At 35.7% G+C, this 13,256-nt stretch overlaps 1 protein-coding gene across 1 annotated transcript in view; it reads right to left on the bottom strand.

Moving 5' to 3' along the window:
- Positions 1 to 5,766: 5,766 nt before the first annotated feature.
- Positions 5,767 to 13,256, bottom strand: part of Aldh (Aldehyde dehydrogenase) — a 102,282-nt gene continuing 94,792 nt past the window's right edge. The window contains exons 9-10 of the mRNA XM_081733631.1: positions 10,536 to 10,693; positions 5,767 to 6,257 (exon numbers count right to left, since the gene is read on the bottom strand). Coding sequence (XP_081589757.1) covers positions 6,110 to 6,257; positions 10,536 to 10,693 — 306 coding nt within the window. The 3' untranslated portion in view covers positions 5,767 to 6,109. The remainder of the gene's footprint in view (positions 6,258 to 10,535; positions 10,694 to 13,256) is intronic.

Raw genomic sequence — 13,256 nt, 5'->3', positions numbered from 1 at the left:
AAGGCGTCGACTGAGCATAATACCGATACGAAGCCAGAGTAACACCCCGCGACATTCCCTAGTTAGTATTTTTTTAAAATCATAAACCCTACAGCTTGAATTGTTGTTTTTTTCCTATAGAGAAAAGAAAGTGTATAGCTTCAGTTCAGAAACGCAACGACTCCTGTAGAAATGCACATCATTTTTCTACTCCGGAGCTGCAGTGGCTCCGTGGTAGAGCATTGACATTTTGTACGTAATGTTTCTGTTCGTTCTCAGCTTTTCCAGGTGCAGGAGTAATCTACACCCCCCCAACACCCCCTAACACCCTCCCAAATTTCTTTACACACACCCCTAGATGGAAAAGGAATACTTCTCCAAATCCAATTGTGCCAATCAGTATCATATAGGTTATTTATTACATCACGTTAAAAAAAGGTTTAGCGTTTAGGAAAGAAGGCAATATTCTTATTTATTTATTTCACTTCAAAATACGAAGCGACCTCGTTCTTATGCACGTCTTCGAGAACCACATGACCTCATTGTTTCGGGCGGTATTTCGATCAAAACAAATGACAAAATAGACCCACTCACAGTGGCGTAACTAAAGGTTTGGGGGCCACCCCGCAACAGCGTGGAGTGGGGCCCCTTCTCTACGTCCCAGTTCACGATTTGGGGGCCTTCTGATGGCTTGGGCCCCACCGCAAGGCGGGGTCTGCGGGGCCCTTATTTACGCCCCTGCCCACTCATACCTACCCTCCCGTGCTCCGCGGTCGTTACCGAGTAAAGAGATTGATGAACAGATGCAGCTGACTGAAATTGGCTACGTCTTGAGCGGTCATTCACCTACCTCCTCCTCAATAAGGAAAAATGTGACAATATAGTATGGAAAATAGGTATATGTAAGATAATCAAATTGAAAAGTTGTAAGATTTAGTAAAAAATTGACGTTATTTATAGTTAGTGTAAATAGTGAGACTGCCGAAAGTGCCCAAATGTTCCTGTAGTATCTTCAAGAAACAGTCTTTAAACTAAGACGAAATGATATTTCTATTGAGTGTGGAATACAACTTGCTCAAGTATGGAGATGGGGAATATCATAAGTCAGGATCAGGTGAGACAATTTTTTTATTGGTTTGTTATTTGGCAGGAGAAAATAACGGATTTGAACTCGGTTTTCTCTTTGTATTAATATGAAATCTTTGTACTTAGTTTCCTATTCGTGTTAATATGAAATTTTATTTTAATGATCCAATGTACAGAAATTAATCTATTACAAAGTTTTTTTTTTTTTTTTAAGCAGATTGAGCTCCATAAACGAAAGCTGCGAAGGAAAGAGGAACATGGAACCAGTTACTCTTGCTAATAGTTGCATAACAAAATATACTGTTTTCTTTGAGTCGTTTAAAAATGTATATCACTATTGAGAGCACCCCCCTTTTATTTTGAACACCCCCCCAAGTAAAAATTTCTGGCGTACTTACTGGCCAGGTGGGCTTTATGTGTGTGTGGGTTTTCTCGGGGTTTCCAGTGTGCTACTACTTTTCTCATTCTACCATTTCATTATTTCTTATCATCACAGTTTCGTTTAGCCTATATGGCATAACCGAGAAAACTGAATGCCTTTTTTTTCTGTAACGTCCCATCATTGTGCTCCGACGGAAAGGTAGACGGTGATGACAACGAATGAAATGGTTGAATGAAAGAAAGGGAGGGACCCGGAGGAAACCCACACATATGGTTTGTCCACTATAAAGCCCACCAGAAGTGAGTGCTCTATGTCTGGCTCTTATTGATCCAATATTCTGACCGTAAATGATACGTTTACCACTTGCGGTTTCAACATAAGAATAAGGAGCGGAGATGGAACCCATGCCTTTGACGCTGAATCTATACCAACAAATAATTTCTTGTTATTGCTTGCCATCTTTGCTCTATGTTAATTGAAAGTGTGATAAGGGGCAATGCAGAATGACAGAATGAAGTAGCTACAACCATTGGCATAAGTCACAGTTCAATCTGTAACATTATCCATGCATCTTCGAAAGGTGTTTGGTTGTTTTAAAACGCTTTTATCCAGAAACACACGTCAAGGCACATTATATTTGGTTACACCCAGGCCTATTTAATGTAGTCCACAAAGTTATGTAATATGCCTCAATAATAATTGTTTTGCATTAAGAGTTATGCCCATCAATGTATGTCGGGCTTTTGCCCCTTCCCCGTTCTTGGAAAAATCCTGTGGGTGTTTCTGGATAAAAGTATTCTTGTTCGGAACTGTTATTATCTTCAGGTGTCCATAGTATGAAGTGTGGACCATACTGAAATATAGCGTGAAACTGTTTTGAATATATGCCACTATAAACAAGAATTAGAGAATTCATACGTGAGCTTGTTATTGTAGAAGATCATCTGTTATATGAAGTACAGCAATCATGGTGCAAAAACAAGTACTTGCAAAACACTTGGAGAAATGAAGTAGGTTAAATATACTAGTAGATTTTAATAAAATTAGCTGTAAATAGCTCGGTAGATAGATTACCTCTGGCGTACGAGATCTCTGGTTCGATCACACTTCTCGCCAGAAGGACTTTATGTAGGACACATAGTGTGCGTGGATTTTCTCGGTGTTTTCCCACTTCCTTCAGTCCACCATTTCGATAGTCAACATCACTGCTTCTTTTAGATTTGGAATATAATCGTGAAATATTAAACTAGATAATTTTAAATAACGCCTTCGGTACCTTAACACCCGTGCTAATCGCATAGCTTTACTCGCTACGGGCCTTATATAGAGTCGTTCTGATGCGTGATTAGTGTCATACTAAAGCCTTCGACTTAAACGTTTCCTGCAGTAATCAGGTTTTTAGTATGACGCAAACCATACGTCAAAACGACTCTGCATAAGGCTCTATAAGTCTCAGATTCCTCATTCCACCTGGATTGTGAAACAAATCTGCTATGTAAGCAAGCAAGCTAGTAGAAGTTGGTAACAGTTTTCATTTAACACAGTCTAAGCCGTATTTTGTCCAGAAAACGCTAGAATATTAGCCATGGCATTTAAGCCCCTAAACTAGAGCAGCTCCGGGGATTGCAACTTCGCTTATAAAATACCATTTTTGAACGTACTAATACCCACGTCATGATTTTGTATTTGTACACATATTCTTAATCTGCACCGTAGAGACATCTAGTTATAAATAAATGTATAACGTTTCACTGCCATTTTCTGAGAAACTATTACCATAAAAATGATATAATTTTCCTCTAAATACAAATTGACTTGCGATTTGACCAGAAAACGATGGAATTTTAACCATGAAAATTAAGCCTTTAAAGTAGAGCTACACCAAGGATGGCAACTATGCTTATAAAATACCATTTTTGAGTGTACTGAGAGTGTTCTGTCCAAAAGATGAAATTTATGTAATGATTTTGTATTAGTATACGATTTTTTAATCTAAAGACATTTAGTTTGAGAGAAATATACGCATAACGTTTTATGAGTTGAAAAAATCACTTTTGATCCAAGAATATAATTAATTCACATTTTAAAGCACATAGTATTGAGTAAAATGGAAATAAAGATCTCATTTCTCTTTGTAGTAAATCATTTATAAAATGTGATCGTGTCTAAACACTTTTCTATTCGTAACTCATGTGGCAACATCGCATGTGTCGCAATGCGCTCTGCCATCTATTGAGAAAGTTTTACCCTAATGGTGACTAGCGATCCAGCTTAAATACAAAACGTAATTAACTATAGTAACTTAGTGATTTTGAGCATGTAATGGATGGGTCAACCATGACATACTTCCACCAGTCAATCAAGTGAGTTTTCGGGCATCACATATTCTTCAGCGAGTTCCAAATATATATGCAAAGTAACCAAAAAAGTTCGTGCCGCTTTTGACATCCCATTAATTATGCGATCACAGAGGAAAAACTAAATTATCCACCTGCCTGTCAAGTAGTCTGAGCATCGACCTTCAGTAATACAGGCACGTTGCTCACACAGTCATAGCTCGTCCAGTGTCGAAAGAAATAGAGATAATCGAAACAACTTGTTTCCAGTGGGTTCTAAAAGAATGTTCTACATATGGACCATGCAATGGATGGGTCAAGTATGAGGTACTTCCGCCATCAACTGTTTCCGATGGTTTCCAGAGAAATGGTCTACACATGGAACTTACAATGGATGAGTAAGCATGACATACTTTCGTCAGTACTTCCTGCATAATTTTTTACCGGTGGTTCCAAGTAAATGTTCTACATATGGAACTTACTATGGTTGCTTTGTGTTGATACATAAACATAACGAAAGGAAGAATTGCAAAATTATTATTATTATTATTATTAATAATAATAATAATGTCTGAAACAAACATACTTTAAGAAATAAATGGATCAAAAATAAGAAAACTTATTGCATTATAATACATGTGAAAATTTTGTAAACTGTCTCTAGCATCTATACTATTTGGAGCCAAAACTGCAACTCTTTCGTTGTCACCGGACATAACGAAATTACTAGATCTAACCACTGTTAAATAGTAATCTATAAAACACTGTTAATATCTATAAAACTGAACAACTAAAAAGGGAGAAAGTATACTTCGACACACATTTGAATTACTTTTCCATTACTTTATACGTAAATTTATTTTACAAGTTTCCTTTATCTTCATATCGAATTTATTCCTAATGTAACTTCCTTTTGCTGGATTACAAATAGAGGTTTTAGCTAATTTAATGATTATATAGGACTACGGTTTCTCCCAATTACTTTCTCCTATTTCATTTAATATAGGGTGTATTAAAATGAACTTTACAACATTGAAAACTCATTTATTTATTTATTTATTTATTTAGCTTAGACATGGTTTTGGTGTCATTTTATAACAAAATACATTTTTTTTACCTTACCTTACCTTATATCTAAAGAGGTTCAATGTGGCTTCCATTTATGATGTGGCACAAATCCCATCTGAGGTCGATTTATTGCCAAACCCCCTGCACTTGTTCAATTGTGAGGTAGCTCCTAGCTCTGAGCTCTGGTAGAGAAGCCGGTACGGGTGGAACAAACACGCCAAACTGTCATGTGTGGGACGCCCAACTGGTCGAGAAGAACGCCGCGCCGAGTTGTAGGACTGTTTACAAAGCTTTGTCTCACTCTATAAAGTCTTTAGACATACGGGAAGACCTGAAGATTTGTTGTGTCTTACTGAACATCCAATTCAATAACACACTTATGCTACTGATAAATGGTAGGCCTACTGGGAGGATCTTTACTATACTTTGTACGAAAATTATGTTGCACAGTTGTCGCAGACCTTGATTCTTCAAACCAGGACACATAGCTAGCATGCTCGGGACAAATAAAGGCAGCCATCTTTGCTGCAGCTGCCGCTAGCACTTGCAGTGGCTTGTTTCTGAACTAGTGTACTATGCGGGTCAAAACTGTATTTTGCTACAAAATGACACCAAAACCATGTCTAAGATAAATGAATAAATCAATATGATTTTTCAAAGTTGGAAAGTCCTTTTTGAAACATTCTGTATATAATTTAGAGGAAAAATACGGAAAAGAACACTAAAAAGTGTTAGAGAACAACGGCCAAATTAAGGAGTTCCAAAATAAGTAATTTATACAAAAACTGTTTAATGATACTGCATATATATGTGCAAATTTCTTGTATGTAAAAGTCTCAATAAACCTTACACTAGAACTTTGAATTTCGTCAGCTAAAACAAGGGAGTATAGGAGTTTACAAAAACAAGCAAGAATACTTGAAAATACGTGTATTGAAAATTAACAAAATTAATTTTCCAATATTATCAACATGACAGTATATAAAATTTTCATATGAAAATTTATACCTGATTTCAGTATATCATTCTGAATATCAAAGCCTCACCGGTTTGTAAAGGTGACAGTAGTAAAATTTATAACTTTGTACAAAACATATTTTGTACTTAAGAATAATACATGTTGTTCGATTCTTTTCTTATTTTTATATTGTATATCAAACATTCTCCAAATTAGTTTACCAGTCTTATATCAAATTACATAACGGAAGTCTTTAATTGTTAATATTTGGTTTTAGTATGAGAAGTTTCCAGTAAATCCTTAGCTGTTCTTCTGGGGAACTTTCACTGTTACTGTCTTCACTTCTGTGTATGCTTCTAAGCCATATTCGCCAAGTTCTCGTCCACTTCCAGACATTTTGAAACCACCGAATGGAGCATGAGCACCAAGAACATCATAGCAATTAACCCTGAAAAAGAAGATAATTTCTTATAGTCAGTGAGTGCATTTTCAATTTTACTTTTACCATAAAATTCAAAATGCCAGCTACCAATTTACAGTTTTATGGAGAACTTTCAATTTCACACACGAATCAAACTAATTCGTTTCAATCCTTATTATTACCCCCTAATTCTTCTAAAACTGCAAAAGGGTACTGATAATTTTAAACTTCGTAGGTATTACAATATTGTCCGCGAAAGAAGGTGATTTTCTGCGTGTACCATATGTATGGTTTTGTTTATTCTCACAAATCTTGAAATCAATGTAACTCGCATGGGGCTTTAAATATTTTCACATCACAATAGTAGTCTAATGTGATAAGCGAAAGATTTGAGTGTTAAATAAGCGATAAACAACCCGAACAAGAAGTCCTTCAACCCTTATTTTATATTATATATATATATATATATATATATATATATATATATATATATATATATATATATATATATATATATATATATTACAGTGTTAATGAACTATACCGACGAACTTTAAGAGGTGATTACTCACATTAAAATAAGAGAAAAAGTTCATATGTACCTATGGCAAAAAGCGCATAGTTTCAGAGCTAGGGCTGTCCAAATTCACGAAAAAGCTAAATTTCAAGAGGCCCTGTCAAGTTCTAGAGACTGTGGATGGTGGTCCTTATCAGCGTAAAGGAAGTCACGCATACGCAATCCAAAAATTGTATATTTCGTTAATGTTCAATAGGTGTACAGATTATTCCCTGCAGGATGAAATTCCCAGACATGCCATCAACCGAATTTTGAGATATGCTCTAACTATGATTGATCCAAAGTGGGCAAACGATAAGCCTTGATAGTAGTGAACACAGAATCCTTTGGCGCGATGTCGGAAGTGTTAAGGATCGTCAGCAGCACGGTCTCTCGTACTCGGGAAAAAGCAAACTGTGATGTTTTCTTTCACGCTTATAAGTGAAGAAAGCGTGAAATATACCGTGACGAAATACATATAACCACACGTTATTCCGAACACAAAGAAACATTGAGCTGCCGGTTCCTAACACTTTTGCCTTCCCTCCGAAGCATTAGATATCCATTGTTGTCAAAGTTTACCTCCTACCTACTTTGGATCCTTGAAATCAGGTTATATCTAAAAAATCTATTGAAAACATATCTGAGAATTACCTCCTGTAGGGAATACCCTCTACACCTATTAACAATTGATGAAATGTACACTTTTGAATTGTGTATGCGTGTCTTCCTTTACGCTGATAAGAACCACCATCCAGTTTCTGGAATTCGAAACAGGGCCTATTGAAATTTGGACAGCCTTAGCTCTGAAACTATGCACTTTTCGCCATAGGCCCATATGAACTTTTTCTCTTGTTTTGATGTGAGGAATCACCTCTTAAAGTTTGTCGCTATAGTTCATTAACACCCTGTGTGTGTATTATATATATTAAAATGCTACAATAGCAATTAAAAGCGCCCGAGCTCCAACGTATAACTATGGCTTTCAAATCTTTCATTTACGGTTATGTGTGATTTCACGTTTAACAGAGAAACATTTTAAGTATTTATACTTTTAATAGTCTAAATTAGTTAACTATATCTTTTTCATAAAGTTTATGATATAAAATTATTGTTCAAAGCCTTTGTATTTTAATAAGCCTTCTCTAAAATCAATACATGTGAGTTGTGCTTCCATCTTCCGAGTTCTTTTAAACTATGTTTATATGTTTGTGGCCAATCCTTTCGACAATGAGATCTCGGAAACTACAGGCTCTAGAAAGATGACGTTTCCACTGATCGATTGCAAATTTTGCGTAGATTGTCCAGTTCTAATTGAATATTTAAAAAAAACATGGCCATTATTTCTTTATTACATTTTTTTAGGATGAAATTAAGCGATGGATTATTTATTTGAAGCGATGAAATTAATAAAAAACTAAAGAATCATATCCTATGCGTTATACATTCCAACACCACAATGTTGTATATTGGGGTTGTATATGTCTCAAGCGTTTGTTCCATGGCCAAATAATAGTGAAAAAGGAAGGATAACCATTTCTCCAGTCTAAGATTATTTTTTGAGTATTTTGCCCAATGAACACCATATATAACTGACATTATAATTAATTGTATACGTAATGTATTTGCTTATTACATACTGCATGCAAGAAGAAAGAAAACACTGGTCATACATGGATTAGAAACTCCAACCGGAAGTAGGCTCAAATCTTGCAAACGGTGCGATATTGAGAAAAAATAATCGAAAAAATCTCCCCTTTATGATACCCCTTGTAGATTTTTTTTAAAAATCAAGACGTCTTTCACTTGTGTCTGTAAAGGGACATGTACATATGTTGTGAGGAATGAGAAGGAGATTTATGCTCATAGAGACCGCAGGTTCAGCTAATATATATATACTGCTGTACAAAACTTAGGAATAATGCTGGGAAATGCACTAAGAGCAGGGAAGAGTGTAGTGAGCACGGCATGTGTTACTTGAGAGGCGCATTGAACTGGCTGTGACAAATGTCAGCCCAGCCCTCAATTGGAAGATATAGAATACTAGTGTTTGGAACCGAAATGTGTTGAGTGGAGATAATGCCGAGTTGAATGTGGGAATAGACAGCAGGGATGTAGCACAAATACATCATTTGGACGTGTTTACCAAGGGTCACATAATCGGCCGCTTGAAGTGCGACAGACAGGAGTAGCACGAGCCATCAATGTGCCAGAAAATGTAGTATCGCGATTGTAAAACAGTTTATTGACACAAGAGGCGTTAGTCGTATGCCCGGTGGAGGTCGTTTACGTGTAAGGCAACTGTCAACGAAGCTTGCAACCGCCTCAGAGGCTGTTGGAGCCAGCCAACCGCCCTCCAGAACACACTGGGAGCTTTGCACTGCTCTTCGTGAGTGGAATCGGCTACCCCAAAAGGTTACTTTTTCAGGTAAATGCATTTTCAGATCTGGGATCTAAGTAGTAATGAATTTATCATCTTCAGCATGGAGCGTCAGTGCCAGATGTGTGTGGTCATTTAGGGTAACCATACTCAGTGCGAATCTGTTTTCGCGCCACATTTTGCATCTGGGTTGTGTAATCCCCTGCTACAATGGTTTTTGCAAATCTGGCCTGTTCAGTGTAATGTATGTGTGGTGTATTGGATGGTTGTACGCTGGCTCCCTTTGATTCGATGTATTTACCTTCTTCGTGCTCTATGCCCATGAACAGTCACTATATTTAAGTTTGGGACATCAATGTATGTTTCAATATGAATGTTAATGGATCTGAAGTAAACCGAGTATAATGACAGAAGATACATATCTGAAAAAGCTATAGACGAATATAGTTATAGGCAAATGCACTTCAAAATGCTCCTTTTAGTTCATTAAATGAGTAATAACGAGTGCTCTTAACTTTCTTTTTGAGATACCCCTACAATATCATACAATTTAGATCGGGGCTTCTAGGAACAGTTCAGAGGTGCTGGTAATTGTAAAGAACCTTGATCAACCAATTTGTTGGGGAAAACTTTTACATATTCTCCCACTGCAAGCGAATAATGTGTCGATGCTCTATATTGCTGAAACCATGCTAATTCGGTAAGTCCTCGAATTTCCATATGAAGAACACACTAATCTTGGCTAACGGAACTTTCGGCTCACCTTGCACTTAAACGGTAATCTACTAAAGATGCTTATTCTGCTCTCAACTTAACGAGTCGATCTGCCTTGTGAAAATGACCCACGTAGGGTCAAAATATAGTTCTAAAATGTACGCTAGTTACGTGTAAGAGTTGTCTAACTTAAACGGTTAATTAAAAGTCCACTTTAAGAATATTTAGTCATAATGTGCATTTTTAAGTTTGGGGTCCATCAGACCCAATATGCATTTTAAGTCTGGGGTCTACCAGATCCCATGTACCATTCATGTAATACTGATCGTGCAATGCAAAAGATGAAACATCTATTTTTCACTTTTTTGCTTATATATATTGCTGTAAATATTATAATTTAAATATACAATATAAATTTAGTAGCATATCCTATACACCACCTGTACAAATTTTGAATTCACACTACTTTAAATAGTATATTCTACTAAATTTATATTGTATATTTAAATTATAATATTTACAAAAGAATAAAGAAACAAATCCCAAGGTACAAGTTTCACTGAACTCTGTTCACTCACTTCACACACTAATATCCTACTTAAAAGTATTACAAAGAGAGGCCAACTTTAAAGTATAGAAATAAAAAAATACTGACCATACTGTGCCAGCTCTGAGTGCTTGTACTATGTGTAAAGCCTTCTCAATATCCCTGGTAAACACCGAAGCTGCTAATCCATAAATTGTATTATTAGCTCTTTCAATTAATTCATCTACATTCTTAAACTTCATTATCTGCTGTACTGGTCCAAAAATCTATTTTGAAAAAATGCACAGGGAAATTAGAATACTTTGCAACAATAAGCTGAAATAAATAAATAAATAGTACCTGGTAAATAAACTGTCACAAATGAAATATATAGGAATTATAAAGTTGTGTTGAATAAATTACGGCAATCTAAAATATTTTTCTCTATGATTGACGGGACAAGGCGCATTCACAAGCAGAGGCCATAATGGTTGTGTTAGAGGGTTCATCTCTGTGACGCAGGGTCCCTGGTTCGATTCCAGCTCCCGCAAAACGTACTCTGGTGAACAAATACCGTATGCATGAGTTCTCAGAATTCAGTGTTTCTATTCTGTCGAGTACACTTTTTTTAAAAAGGAAGAAAAAATTCTTCTAAGTAACTTTTGTGTTTTCATCAATAATATTAGATACAGAAAATAGTCATCTATTACACTTTCTCCTTTTCTACTTTCATATTTTGATGCAGCTGCCTTCCCAATTACCACTGCTTTAGTCTTTTTAACGTTTTTCATTTTATTATTTTTCACGCCTTTTCATCAAGTCTTTCCATTCTGTTAATTTTTAGTTCATACTTCACAATAGGATCTGCATAATACGCAGATCATATACAATTTTTTTCTACCAAAATACTATCTTCCCTTTATAAACAGCTGTTCACTATTTCTTGTAAACATATATTTAAAACATTAGAAATCATGTAATAAGTTACAAAAATTTAAAGGATTTCATTGATAAAAGAACATCTGAAGGACCTTTTGCGTAACCTATATTAAGCCTCTAAGTTCCTCATAAAAGTATACTAGTATATGTATTCGAAATAGACTGTCTGCTGCTGTTTCTAGGAATATAATAGATGATTTCTAATTTTGAAATGTATAATCCATACATTCTGTCAGTCAGTATTACAAAAATGTTCAATAGGGACAATTGCCTTCAAATTAAAATTAAAAAGAATGAAAAACTACGATTGGACGAAAAATCAAACTCGGATCTGGCTAATTGTGCGGTGTGCACTTCATAAAAGAAATCGGTAAAATCCCCTCTATCATACATTCAACTATCTTATATATTCACTAAAATCGACGTTTTGTTATCGAAATACAACACTAGTTGTGGTACAGTCTATGTGGTCTGTATGGTTCATCCCAATCCCAAGAGTAGAAAGTGTGGTTGGGTAGCAGATTGAGTACGTAACGGTCTGAGTACCTGTATGGTAAGTAAGCTGGAGACCAAAGTGTGATGTCCAGTCCAGTCTCATTTATGAGGATTCCTCACTTCTTATATGATTCCCTCCAATTACTTTTCTCTAACACCTACTTTTTGGTTTATATGTAAGCTTCTTACGATTCTTCGATCCTTCTATTCAATCCAGTGTTTTTCAGCACTACCATCAATATTTCTCAGTTTACTGATCAATAAACACTACACATTCTTCTTTCACTTTTCTATAAACGTTTGCTTTTAAGCCAATAACATCTCTTGTGACCTTTCTCTCCTAATCCGAAGCTTTCCTATTTAATTTTACTCATTCTTTCGTATCCTTTTCTGTTCGGTATCCGACGCATATTTGTGCAGAATGCGATAAGATTTTCAGTGTCCAATTTCTTAACCAAAGGTATTGTTATTGTCTTCGCAAGTTGTCTCGCCTATTCTTTACAGAGTTAAAACTTATCCCCCCTTTCTCTTTCTTTCTTTCTTTCTCTCTCTCTCTCTCTCTCTCTCTCTCTCTCTCTCTCTCTCTCTCTCTCTCTCTGCTTTTCCTCCCTTCGTCTCACATACCCATTAATCCAGTGGCGTTTAGGGGGGCTTCTGGGCTTAAGCCCCCCCCCCGAAATCTTACTATAGTAAAGTATATGAAATATCTTGCAGAATTTTCAAATTTTCAGGCAAAGCGCCCCCTCCCCCGAAAGAAAATCGTAAATACGCCACTGCATCAATCATATTCGCAGCCTTTATGCTAGATCTATTGTGGAAAACTCACGTTTATTTTCTGCTGTACAAATTAGAGTACGAACAAAATATGTATTTACCGAAGTATACTTAGAAGGTATTTAACACTTTTGGAAACTAACTTTTTATCATAAATGACAAACTAGTTACAATAAGTTGGATGAAAAATCTAAAGATTCTTAAGTAGAACGAGCTTTACAGAATATAAAGCTTGTTAATAGCATAACGATAACTATGTAAGCCCACCTGCAAAACAATAAATTTCAGACACTAAAAATATAATAAAAGCTTACAGGAACTATATGAACTACAATTAGTTACGGTATATTGCAGCAGACAAGAATGCAAGTTAATGTCCTATTTTTCATCATTAGGTTACATTATCGCTGGGGATTATCCAGTTATTTAGCAGATATATTATTATTTTATTAATATAAAGAACAGAACTTCAATTTTCAATATATTTATGTGCTGCGTCTATTTTAAATATTCATAAAATGTACTCACATTGCCTCTAATGAAACAACCATGTGGCGTGCTTCCAAATGGGAAAGACAAGATAACGTTATTTCAAGTATTAGATATTTCTGCTATTATCAATGCTTATTAAATGCCTATTGC

The sequence above is a fragment of the Thermobia domestica genome, chromosome 12, assembly GCF_964235325.1.
Source record: "Thermobia domestica chromosome 12, izTheDome1.hap1.1, whole genome shotgun sequence".
Taxonomy (NCBI): domain Eukaryota; kingdom Metazoa; phylum Arthropoda; class Insecta; order Zygentoma; family Lepismatidae; genus Thermobia; species Thermobia domestica.
The sequence above is the reverse complement of the archived record's forward strand: the minus strand, read 5'-3'. Positions and strand labels throughout refer to the sequence as shown.